Source organism: Dromiciops gliroides, chromosome 2 (assembly GCF_019393635.1).
Source record: "Dromiciops gliroides isolate mDroGli1 chromosome 2, mDroGli1.pri, whole genome shotgun sequence".
Lineage (NCBI taxonomy): Eukaryota > Metazoa > Chordata > Mammalia > Microbiotheria > Microbiotheriidae > Dromiciops > Dromiciops gliroides.
Window position 1 is genome coordinate 146,468,847 of NC_057862.1, and position 13,703 is coordinate 146,482,549.

At 35.1% G+C, this 13,703-nt stretch overlaps 1 protein-coding gene across 1 annotated transcript in view; it reads left to right on the forward strand.

Moving 5' to 3' along the window:
* APH1B (aph-1 homolog B, gamma-secretase subunit) overlaps positions 1–13,703 on the forward strand; it is a 42,448-nt gene that overhangs the window by 3,933 nt on the left and 24,812 nt on the right. Inside the window, exons 3-4 of the mRNA XM_043982600.1 lie at positions 7,007–7,080; positions 11,760–11,882. Of these exons, the coding sequence (XP_043838535.1) occupies positions 7,007–7,080; positions 11,760–11,882 (197 nt within the window). The remainder of the gene's footprint in view (positions 1–7,006; positions 7,081–11,759; positions 11,883–13,703) is intronic.

Below are 13,703 nucleotides of genomic sequence, written 5' to 3' on the forward strand. Positions count from 1 at the left end.
AGTGAATGAAAAGATAACATTGCCCTTGATAGTAATAGGGAAATTTGGAAGATGAGTAGGTTTAAGAAAAAGAGATAATAATGAATTTTGTTTGGGATATTTTGAGTTTGGGAATCCTATGGTATATCCAGTTTGAAATGTCCAGTAAAGTAGTAGGTGATGTAGGACTAGAGCTCAGTAAAGAGACTAGAGCTGTGAATATATATGGAATTCATTGCTCAGAGAGGAAAGGTTATTCAGAAATAGAGGGTGATCATCAGTGCTGTAGAGAGATCAAGGAAGATGAGGATTGAGAAGTGTTTTGATTTGGCATTAGATCCTTGGTAACTTTGCTGAGGGCAGTGTCAGCTGACTTACTAAATTTCAAAGGGTTTAGGAGAGAGAGAAAGCAGAGGCATTGATTGAAGATAGCTTTTCCAAAGGATTGGACTGAGAAAGAGGAGAGATACAGGATAATAGGATCGATAGTGAGATGTAATTAAAGTTTTTGTTTTTTTAAAGGGTTGAGGGAGACAAGCAGATTTGTAGGCATCAGGGAAAGGAACCTGTAGTTAAGGAGAAATTGAAGAATGATAGTGGGAACAATCTGCTGGAGAATACAAGTGGGGGTGGGATCAATGGTACACATACATTGAGGGATTGTTTTTAGTGAGGAATAGAGCCATCTCTTCGTCAGAGAGTAGAATAAAGGAGGAAAGAGTTGAGGATAAAGAGTTGAAAGATTAGGAGGAAATGAGGGCGCTCTTGACAAGGGCTTTATGCTTTTGGTAAAAAAAATTAGTTTAAGGTTTCAGCTGAAAGTTTGGGGGGAGGGGTTGTGAAAGTCTTCAGAGAAGATAAGTCAGGAGGATAAATAGATAATTGGGGGAAAATAACTCTGGAGATGTTTAGTTTGGGGTACTGGGTAAGATGTCTTATAGGCAGTTTGATATACAAGTTGATCTTGTGAGAGAAGTCAGAGTTACAGATGGATATTTGGAATCATTTGCATAGAAGTGATCATTGAAGATGTGGAAGTAAATGAATTGCCATGGGAGAGTATAGAGGAAGAAGCCAGGGAAGTCAGTGAAAGAGACAGAAAAGGTTAGTGGTAGAAGACTGAGAATGGTGAGTATTTTAGAAGCCAAGAAAGAAAAGACTTTAAAAGGACAGGGTATCAAAAAAAGAGCAGTATCAAATGTTATAGAGGGGCCAAGGAAGATAGGGACTGAAAAAAGGTCATTTTAAGAGAACTTCTTGGGGGTTGGGAAATGTCTTTTGCCTCTTTTTATCTCCCCAGAACTTTGCTGAATGCTTGGCACATGATAGGTTCTTAAAAAATGTTTTCTGATTGATTGATTGACCTTTGAGAGAGCAATTTGAGTACAATATTTAGTCTTTTGTTTGTTTGTTTGTTTTGTTTTGTTTTTTAAGTGAGGCAATTGGGGTTAAGTGACTTGCCTAGGGTCACACAGCTCGTAAGTGTTAAGTGTCTGAGGTTGGATTTGAACTCAGGTACTCCTGAATCCAGGGCTGGTGCTCTATCCACTGCGCCACCTAGCCGCCCCACAATATTTAGTCTTTTTTTTTTTTTTTTTTTTTTTTTTTAGCGAGGCAATTGGGGTTAAGTGACTTGCCTAGGGTCACACAGCTCGTAAGTGTTAAGTGTCTGAGGTTGGATTTGAACTCAGGTACTCCTGAATCCAGGGCTGGTGCTCTATCCACTGCGCCACCTAGCCGCCCCACAATATTTAGTCTTTTTTTTTTTTTTTTTTTTTTTTTTTAGCGAGGCAATTGGGGTTAAGTGACTTGCCCAGGGTCACACAGCTAGTAAGTGTTAAGTGTCTGAGGTCGGATTTGAACTCAGGTACTCCTGACTCCAGGGCCGGTGCTCTATCCACTGCGCCACCTAGCTTCCCCTCAATATTTAGTCTTAATGGATAGAAACAAGATTGCAAAGGTTCAAGGAGATGTGTTGAGGAAGTACAAGTGTTGTCTTCATTTTTCAAGACCTTTGGTTATGAAGTGGAGATAAGACAGTAGCTGGATGGGATAGAAACTTTGAGGGAAGGCTTTTAGTATTGGAGAAACATGTGTTGGGCTATGGAAATGAGGGAGGAAGTATAATAAAAATAGTTGCTTTTTTACATTTGTAAAATATGACAAATTTAGGAAATGTTTTACAAAATGCGTGGTGGAGAAAGGGCTTTCAGAAATGTCGGATGTATTGCAATTGTGTGATAAAGTAACTTAAAGAATTATAATAATGAATGTTTTAAGACTGTAACTTATAGACAACAAATTTAGTTTTCCTGTTTATACTATACAAAGGGAAGGACTTTAGTTTTAAAATTTTAATTTTAATTTATCTCTTTCCAGGATATTTACTTCCTCAGAATGATAGATTATTTGTGAATTTGTGGCATTTCAATTCAGGAAGCAGCCATTTCAACAGTAGCTACTATATGCAAATGATTGTGCTAAGGAATAAATATAAGATGAATAAGGCATAAGCCCCTACTTTCATATAACTTAAATTTTAGTCAGAAGACTGCAACACTCACATAACTAAAATATTAAATAAAGTATGGTAAGTGTATAGAGAAAAAGTACTATAAAGTCCTTAGACTTAGAAAAAAAATCTAGAAAAAAAAAATTTAAGAGGAGGAGAAGTTTAGGAAGGCTTCATAAAGGAGGTGACATTTGAAGTGGGTTAACAAATTCTGCAAGGGGAAGGTAGGTCTTAGGGAAGATAGTCTTCCAGGCTTAAAGAACAGCATTAGCAAAAACTAAAAGTGATAGAGCATGGTGTATATATGTATGAGAGCAAGGGATCTACTTTGACTTTGAGGGAAGTAATATGAGATAATCCTGGAAAGGTAGTCTGGCACCAGATTGTGGTGATCTTTGAATGCCAGACTAAAGGGTTTGAATTTCATTTAGCAGGATTAAATGTGAAGAATTTATGTCTAATTTATTACGGATTGAGAACCAAATAAAAATCTTCATTGTGCAGTCAACTAGAAGCTTTATTCATGGGTCAGACTAAGATACAATCACTTCACATTTTTAAAAACTGAATAGTAGCTTCCAGACTGATGGTGTTATATGATAAGAATTCATATGACATGTTGGCCAGGATTGACAGTCCTTTGTATCTGATTAGTAATCTTGAAATATGTCAGTAGAGACAACCCAAAATAAATAATGGATTTTTTAAATCTTTTGGGGGTAGAGGTGTTTATAATGTCATTTTTGTCATGTAATAAACCTTTTGGATTAACAGACATTAAATCTCAGCAGTGCTTCTGTCATAAATGTTGAGTATTGTAGGAAATCTTAAATTTAAAGAGTAAGGAATATAATAGTGGAAAAAGAATAAAAGCAAAAAAGGAACAATTGGTTATTCCCCCATAAAGACCTTTAAAGCAAGTTCCTACAATGTTTTACTTATTTATTTTGTTGTCCTAGAAACACAATAATAATACCATGCCCTTAGAACTATATAGACAGTTTCAAAGAACTTTCTAATATTGTAAGATGGCCAAATTGAAAACATTGACATTTTCAACATCCTTTTATTTGTATCATCAGAAGCATAGACATGAACTTCCTTAGTCCTTTTTCACTTCCTTATTTGACCATTTGGCACTATTGACGTGATAATAACTTTTCTGAGTAATTCATAAGATCCAAATTAAAAAACAAAACAAAATCCCTTTTAACTTGAAATACTTCCATTTTTTTCTCAAGAAGAAAACTTTATACATTTTCTGGTTTACAGTAGTTAGTCACATGATGTGATTTCTTTTTTTGTTCATACACTTTGCTACGTCAAATAGATTCATTAAGAATTTAGACAGAAAGGGGGCAGCTAGGTGGCGCAGTGGATAGAGCACTGGCTCTGGAGTCAGGAGTACCTGAGTTCAAATCCAGCCTCAGACACATAACACTTACTAGCTGTGTGACCCTGGGCAAGTCACTTAACCCCAATTGCCTCACTAAAAAAACAAAAAACAAGAATTTAGACAGAAGAGCCAGCACTAGTTATGTATATGCACATATGTATTGGAGAGTTCATTATTGTTCTTATAGCATTCAGCATTTAATAAATATTTTGTATTAGCTAAGAAGCCTTTAATGGCCTTCCTGTAATGATTAAATATTTATGCTTAGGTAGGAAAATTGAGTGTTTAAGTTGTCCATGGTCACAGAGAAGTCCTTTTAGAAATTTCTAACTGTTCCTTGCATTCCTTCTACCAAATTTTTGCTGTTAATTATGATAGGAAATCACCGTTTTCCTTTTTTATTGCCATTATAGTTGAATTAATAGTAATAGTTAACGTTTAGTTTTCAACATTTGTTTAGATAATAGTTAACGTTTATATAGCACTTAAAATGTGCCAGGCACTGTGCTGTGTGCTTTTACAAATATTATCTCATATTTATCCTCACAGCATCCCTGGGAAGTAGGTGCTATTATTATCTCCATTTTACAGATAAGGAAACTGAGGTAAATGGGTTAAGTGGCTTGCAGAGTCACACAGCTAGCAAGTGTCTGAGGTTGTATTTGAGCTCAGGTCTCCCTGACTGCAGGCCCAGCACTCTCCCTGACTCCAGGTCCAGTGCTCTATACACTATACCACCTAGCACTAGAAATGAATCTTTTCTCTTTTTCATCCCATTCTCATTGTGCATCTCTTGGTAACTTGGGAAACACTCCTGACATTTGTCAAGAGGAACCTACAGCTATGATAGAGACCTAACTAATCTTAAAAATTAGTTATTATGGGGGGCAGCTAGGTGGTGCAGTGGATAAAGCACTAGCCCTGGATTCAGGAGGACCTGAGTTCAAATTTGACCTCAGACACTTGACACTTACTAGCTGTATGACCCTGGGTAAGTCACTTAACCCTCATTGCCCCACAAAACAAAACAAAAAATTAGTTATTATGTATACATGGAATTTATACTTTTTGTAACAAGTGATCTCAAATTTCAGGATTTAATATGGATTTATAGTCAGCTTCAAAAGATTCATTATTTCATTCCCCCAGTTCCTTCAACAATTCAGGATTCAACCTTTCCATTCTTCAGTTAGTAATCTTCATGAATTAATGTGGCCAAAAATATTGAAAATATAGTGTTCAGTCTTCTGTTATTTATTTAACCCATTAATGACAGAATTTAGCATCTGTGTATCACTAGCTTCTGAGTGAAGCCTTTGAGACGTCTTGTTTTTTTTGTTGTTTTTGTTTTTTTGTGGGCCAGTGAGGGTTAAGTGACTTGCCAGGGTCACACAGCTAGTGTCAAGTGTCAGAAGTCAGATTTGAACTCAGGTCCTCCTGAGAGTTCTTTGATATAGACTGTACTAATCTGTGTTAGTAGAAAGATTTTACTCACTGGGAATTCCATATATCAATGAACTTACAAGCGTGATTTTTTAAAAATGGTGACTGTAATAGAAACATCTTTGTTTCAAAGGCTGCTGAAATTAAAGTCATTTTTATGAATACACATTTTAATTATACTTACTGAATGAATGTTATGTGAGCAAATCATTACAGCTGGTCAACTCATACTTGAACTTCCAATGACGGGGAATCCCACTATATTTGCTGAGATAGTGCCTTCTTTTTTAGATAGCTCTGATTGTTAAGGGGTTTTTCCTTATTTTAGGTCTAAATTTGCCTTTTTGCAATTTCTACCCATGACTCCTAGTGCTGCTCTTAGAGCCAAAACAGAACAAGTTTTATCCTCCTTCCATATGACAGCCCTTTACATAATGAAAAAGGCTACCGTGTTTCCATAGAACCTTGTCCCTTCAATCTATCTTCATATGGCATGAAATCAAAGCTCTTCACTGACCTCATCATCCTACTTTACATGCTCTTAAGGTTGAAATTGCCCTTCCTAAAATGTGATGCTCAGAGCAGAACATAAGAATCTAGATGTTATCTGACCAGAGCAGAGTACATTGGAACTGTTAACCTCCTTAGCTTTGGATATATTCCTTTCTTAATGTATTGTCAGCTTTTATTACCTTTCTTGGCTGTTGTATCACTCTGTTAGCTCATTGAGCCTCCAGTCCACTAAAACAAAGACCTTTTTCAAGTGAACAGCTGTGTAGTCATGTACTTGTAAAAAGCATTAAGTACCATGCACTGTGCTAAGCACAAAAACAAAAGTGACAGTCCTAGCCCTAAAGAAACTTATATTCTATTGAATTGAAGTTCAAAAAAAATGTTATGCTGAATAGAAAAGAAGCATCAGACTTTGTGTACTGAAGTGCCTTACAAAACAGTTGAATCAAAATATACTTTTGTATAATGACACTAGATAATATTCAGACAAATAAAAAACCAGCATTTACTATAGTATTCTGGAAAGACTTGCTAGAAGAGACACAATTCTGTTACATGGATTTTGAAGAATTAGGATAGGCAAAGTGTAAAGGGGAGGACATTGCAGCAAGAAACTGTAAAGCAGGGCTTCTTAAACTTTTTCCACTGGAAACTTCTTTTCACTCAAGAAAATTTTATGCGACCCCACATATATAGGCATACAAAGTACTTATACATAACCTTTTACTGTTGCCAAATTCTTCACGACCTCCATATTAAGTTGACCCATATGGGTTCTTGACCCCACAGTTTAAGAAGCTAGGCTGTAGAGCATAAATAAAGTCACATGGATGAAAGGAGTATGGTGTGTTTAGGAGTTAGTGGATATAGATAGCAGCCTAAGAGATTGGGCTAAATTCAAACTTAAACTGAAATCCTTTTTTCTGAATTAATCCCTGATTGATAGCTTCTTTTCTTGTGCTTTGATATGTTAAAAGTAAAGCATAAAAGAAATTGAGAATTCTAGTCAGTTGGGTTATAATTAATTGATGTATTTACTGTATATCCAATTAAAATTGCAATTCATCACTCAGAGCACAGAGGTTTGTAAACCTGAATTTGAAATATATTTCAGATTTTTCTGATGTTTTCCTTTTTAAAAATTATATTTGTATATTTTTCAGAAAAGCAAATAAGGGTCTAATGACTATAAGCCAAGAGGAGACATCACCCATTTCTATAAGACAGCTGGCCTATGGTAAGTTAGAATTCAATCACAAACTTATAAGTGTATAATTTATTTTTTAAAAAGAAATCTTACTGGGGGCGGCTAGGTGGCGCAGTGGATAAAGCACCGGCCCTGGATTCAGGAGTTCCTGAGTTCAAATCCCGCCTCAGACACTTGACACTTACTAGCTGTGTGACCCTGGGCAAGTCACTTAACCCCCACTGCCCTGCAAAACAAACAAACAAAAAAATAAATCTTACTGATATCTTTAGGTTTTGTGTAATTTACATTTCCCAGCTTTCTCTCTTCATTCTCCCTTTCCCAGACAGCAATTCTTTGTAACAAAAAGTTTAAAAGGAAGGAAAAACAGTTCCAACAAAGCTTACCAACTTGAAAAGTTTGACAATATATGCAGTGCTTATAGTTCCCAGCTTCTGCAAATAAGTCAGGGGGAATGCATTCTCATGTCTCTTCTTTGGGACCAAGCTTAGTAATTTTTTAGCATTGTTTCAGTTGTTCTGTTTTCTTCATTTCTATTGTATTCATTGTGTATATTGTTTTTCTGATTCTGTTTACTTCACCATGCATCTCTTTATATAATTCTTCCCATACTTCTCTATATCTTGTTCATTGTTTCCTATAGCACAGTAATATTTCATTACATTCATGTTTTATAACTTGTTCGTTAGACTTTGTTCATGGATATTTACTTTGTTTCCAGTTCTTTGCTTCTACAGAAAGTGCTACAATAAATATTTTGATGTATATGGGACCTTTCTTTTGGTCACTGACCTAGCAGTGGAAACTCTGGGTCAGAGTATGGATATTTTAGTCACTTTATTTGTTTAATTCCAGTAGTGGGCATGTAATTTTAAAAATGATATCCAGTAACTATAATAAAAGGCATGTTTAAATATAAATAGCAACTAAAAAGACATAATCTTTTTCAGACTTTTTGATTATAGATACATTTTAATATAGGTATAATCATAATCATTATTTTATATAAAGCTTTCCATTTTTTTATAAAATCCTTTTGCTTGTCATTCTTTATGGCAATAAAGTATTCCTTTACCTAAAATATCACAGAGATTTGACTAAATGACCTCTTCCAACTATTAAAATTGGATTATTGGATATGGCATGACTAAAAAAAATTACATAGTTCTTTAAAAAATTTCCTTAATATGTATTTTAAGGAGTAAGATTCCCCAGATGTCATGATTAGTTTTATAACTTCTCTTGCTTTTTGCCAGATTGGTTTTAAAATTACTTTTGCTAGTTTGTATTGAAGATGAATGAGTAGGTGACCCTGTTTAAGTTGGGTTTTACAATTTTTGTTTTGGATAATTTGTAGGTATGAAGTAATACCTTTTATTTCTTTTAATTTGCATTTTAAAAATTGTTAGAGGTTGAACATTTTTCCAAATTTTTTATTACTCCATGTATTTCTTTTGAGAATTCCCTATTCACTTATTTGATAATATGTCTACAGGATTTATAATATTGCTTTCATTTATTTGAATCATTTCCTTATAAATTCTAGAAATCAAATTTTTGTCTATCATAGTTATTATAAATAATCCACAAAAATAAAAAAGCAGATATGTAAAAATATGATCTTTACTAATTTTACAACTAACCAGTTCAGTAAATATTTACAAAGTGACTAATATGTGGAAGGCACTGAGCTAGACTCTGCAGATACAAAGATAAAATACAAATAATCTCTTCCCCCAAGGATTTTAGATTCTATTGAAGGGATACTATATCTACAATGATTAAGTAAATACAAAATAACTTAAGGCAGGAGAGATTACTAACAACTGGAAAACTCAGAAAAGGCTTCTCATAGGACTTAATATCTTAAAGAAGCTAAGGATTCTGAGAGAGTATTCTAACAGCTACAATGATGGTGATTGCTCACATTTGTATAGTGCTTTGAGATTTATAAAACCTTGCCTCAGAAAACCCTGTGGGCTAGATAGTGCAGGTCTTCTTATCTCCAGCTGATAGATAAGGAAACTGGGTTTCAGAGAGGTTAAGTGATTTGCCCAAGATCATATAAGTAGTAAGTGGCAGAGCTAGACCTGGAACCCAGGTTTTCAGACTCAAAGTGCTTTCACTTTAGTCAACCTGTTCTTTATTTCTGCTGTTGACATTTTTTGGTTCTTAAATCTAAAGTGTCAGGGGGCAGCTAGGTGGCACAGTGGATAGAGCACTGGCCCTGGAGTCAGGAGTACCTGAGTTCAAATCTGGCCTCAGACACTTAACACTTACTAGCTGTGTGACCCTGGGCAAGTCACTTAACCCCAATTGCCTCACTAAAAAAAAAAAAATTTAAAAAAAAATCTAAAGTGTCACTTGTTAGGTTTATTCTCCCAATATATGTATTTTTTAATTTTACATCCAAAATATCTTGCATGTATCTTCCCATCACTCCCAACTACTTTGGTTCAGATCCTCATTAGTGTTTACCTGGACTATCATAAAGAAGTGACTTGAAAAACAGGAGGCAATGGGAGAATGTCATGATTTCTCCCAAACCATAATAAAACCAAAAACTTGAAGGAGAAATCCCAGGACTATTAGAACCCAAGGGCAACTTGAAAAAGGAATCTACACAAACAAACAAACAAACAAACAAATCCAGAGTTAACACACCTATAAATATAATTGCCAAACACTAGCATTATCTAGTCCAAAAGTGCTGCAAGCAGCCAAGAAGAGACAGTCAGATACTAAGAAATCCTAGTCAGAATTTTTAAACAAAAATGCTGGAAGTGAGAATGCTAGAAAGAGAAATAAATTTGAGCAACTTAAAAGATCTAAACAATGATCAAATATATCATCAAAGAGAGAAACATCTTTTGTTCCTTCAGAAGTCCATGATCTCTTAAGGGTCAGTGAGAATACCAACATTCCTAGGGCTTGTTCTTTTATTTTTGTTTTTATTTTTTAAATACCCTTGGGATTGAAAGAAAAGAAATTTAATATTTTTCATAATTGGGACCCCACGAGGGAAGAATATATGTGTCAAGTGAATGAGCATTTATTAATCATCTACTATGTACTAGGCACTATGCTGAGAAAACAAAGAAAGGGGGTGGAGACAGTCCCTGCATTTAAGGAGCTCTTAATCTAATGAAGAAGATAACATGCAAACAACTATGTACTAACAAGATATAGATAGAATAAATTGGAGATAATCTCATAAGGAAGGCCCTAGAATTAAGATGATTTGGAAAAGGCTTCTTGCTGGTGGCATTTTGGCTTGGTTCTAAAGGAAGCCCGGAGACAGAGATAAGGAAGAAGAGAATTGCAGTTGTGGAGACAGCCGGTAAAACTGCACACTTGGGAAATTAAGTGTTTTGTATGAGGAATAACAAGGAAGTTAATATCACTAGATCAGAGTAGAGGGATCACATGGATAAAAGTAAAATATAAGAAGCCTATAAAAGTACAAAAGGGGTCAGGTTAGGAAAGGCTTTTAAAAGCCAAGTAGAGGATTTTACAGAGCCACTAGTTTATTGGGTAGGGGTGGGGAGGGGACATGGTCAGGTCTACACTTGAGAAAGATGCATATTATTAAATGTACTTTTCCCCTTTGACATAGTGTTCCTTTATAATTATGTTGAAAAGATTTGATCCAGTTCAAGTTTTTCTCCTTACTTTCTCTATCATCTTTCTTATATTTTCCCTCTCTTACCCATCTCTGGGGTTTTTCTATTCAATTCTTTTCTTTCTCTTCCCTTCCTTCTTTTATTATTTAGTCAAGCATATGTGCCTCTCAAAAATGTACCTTCTGACCCTTTCCTTTTTTACCCTTTCCTTCACAACTAAGCTTTGCTCCCCAACCTATGTTGTATCAAGTAAAATTTAAATGTGGACAATATCTCATAGGGTTAAGAAATGATAGAATTATAGATTTAGAGCTAGACAGGACCATAGGAGTCACCTAGACCAGTGGTGTCAAATTCCAGTAGAAATAGGGCCACTAAACTATACCCTTGGATCCCTGTGGACTTCATTTTGACTCAAAACCACATATCATCTGTGTTTTGTTGTATTTTCATTAATTTTGTTAAGTATTTCCCAACTAAATTTTAATCTAGTTTGGCTACACTCAGGAGTGTTGTGGATCATATGCAGCCCTCTGTTGATTGTAGTCCAGCCTCCGCGTTTTTTACATGAGGAAACTAAGGCCCAAAGAGGTTAAGTGCCTTGACCAAGGTCACATAAGAAGTAAGTGGCAGACCTGGAATTTGAACTTAAGTCCTCTCCAAGTACAGTAGTCTAAATGTGGAAATATTTTTTTTAATTATAAAAGTATATTTTTGTGTTCCAGTTACATGTAAAGATAGTTTTCAACTTTTTTTGTACGATTTTGAGTTCCAAATTTTTCTTCCTCCCTGCCTTCCCTCCCCCCTTGGCAAGACAGAAAGCAATCCGATATAGGTTATATATGTACAGACATGATTGTACATATATAACCTATATCAGGTTGGTTGCTATCTTGGGGAGGGGAAGGAGGGAGAAAAATTTGGAACTCAAAATCTCATCAAAACAAATGTTGAAAACTATCTTTACATGTAACTGGAAAAAATATAATACTATTAAGATTGAAAAAAAAATAAATACAGTAGTCTTTGCTCTATACCATGGTACCTTTCATCACCAATTAACAGCTTGTGTTTTTTCCCTTTCAGTGTCTGGCTTAGGTTTTGGAATAATGAGTGGAGTATTTTCCCTTGTTAATATCTTGTCTGATTCCTTGGGACCAGGAATAGTGGGCATACATGGAGATCCTCCTCAGTTCTTCCTTGCATCAGGTATGTAGTAGCTATTGATACTGAAGACTGTCTGCTTTCAAACATTATTCATAGATATTTAGCTATTTACCACATCTTTTCTTTAAGACATTTCAGTCTCACAAAAAAAAAAGCAAATTTTGTGACTTCTTCTTAGAATGAATTAGTGCTAGATCTGGGATAAGAACCCAAGACATTCTTTTCCCCCCACTGGCTTGATAACTAAAGTAAATACCATGAGAAAATGGTAACTTTTTTTTAAGTGCTTTGGGATTCTGGGATTGAAAATAGCTTGCATAGACTTAGTCTGCTGTAGGGAGGAAAAGTAGCTGTGGAGTAATAGCAAGCAAGGGCTTATATTTGGAAAGAGAAACAAGATTTTAGTCCTAGCCAAGGTGCTTATTAGTTCTTTGTCCTTGGTAAAATGATTTTAAGTGTCTGAACTTTAGTTATCTATAAAACGGTGATGATAATAATGTTTGTTTTGTCTTCCAAAAAGGATCATTGCGAACAAGACTTTTGTAAGATTTTAAATAACTATATAGATAAGAGTTATTTTTATTATGCCATACCTAGCATATTTGCAGTGTTTTTAATTTTGGAAGTGAATATTGACAGGCAGCATACTTCGTTAGTTTTCTTTAATATTTATTTATTTATTTAAAGTTTTGAGTTGCAAATTTTATCCTTCTCTCATTCCCTCCCTCCCTCCCCTCTCCCCCAGGTTGCAAGCAATCAGTATAGGTTATACATGTGCAACTTCGTTAGTTTTCATTAGTTTATATTTATCTTCGAAATATTTCCTGGGCTCTGGTTAGTTGGTGTTTTCAACTTCTTTCTGAGATACATAATGGTGAGTACTAGTCAGACTTCTTTCCCCAATCTTATAATATTGGGAGACAAAAGATTTACAGATATAAAATAGTGCCATGTAGTAGAAGACTTGGGTTTACTTGTTATTTACTGCCTGTGCTTGACCTTGGACAGATCATTTTCCCTCTCACAACCTCATTTTTCTTGTCTGCAAAGTGAACAACTTACTCTTGTGTGTCTAAATGAAGTAGAAGAAGATTATGAAATGGATTGTACCTTAACTTTCCTTTTCTTAATCAGTTTTTCTTAATGTATTTTATTTTTATGTGAACTTCATTCATGAATAAACCTCACTCCCCTACCTTACCCAGTAAGCCATACCTTGTAATAAAGATTTAAAAGGAAAGCTTTAAAAAAAAGCACATGGGGGCAGCTAGGTGGCGCAGTGGATAAAGCACTGGCCTTGGATTCAGGAGGACCTGAGTTCAAATCCAACCTCAGACACTTCACACATACTAGCTGTGTGACCCTGGGCAAGTCACTTAACCCTCATTGCCTCGCCAAAAAACAAAAACAAAAAAGCACATCAGCGAGACTAACTAGCACCTTGACTGTATCTGATTGTAGATGTAATATTCTATACCTCTAATGCCAATCTCTGTAAATAAGAGGTAGAGGTGTATCTCTCAACTCTTTTCCAGAATCACATTTGGCAATTATATTTTCAATGTCACATGCTTTTTTAAGTCCTTCATAGTCATCATTTATTATGTTGCAATAATAGTTGATTATCTTCATTGAGCACATTTGTTTCACCATTCCCCAATCAATGGGCATCCATTTTGTTTATAATTCTTTGCCATCAGAAAAGGTGCTTCTGTGAATATTATATAGAATATGTAAACTTTTTTTTTCCTTGTTATCTTTAAAGTATGTGCCTAATACTTTGATCTCTGGGTTAAAGAGTATGAATATTTTAGCTACTTTCAAAATTTCTTTCCAAAATGGTTGGAGCAGTTCATAGCCTCA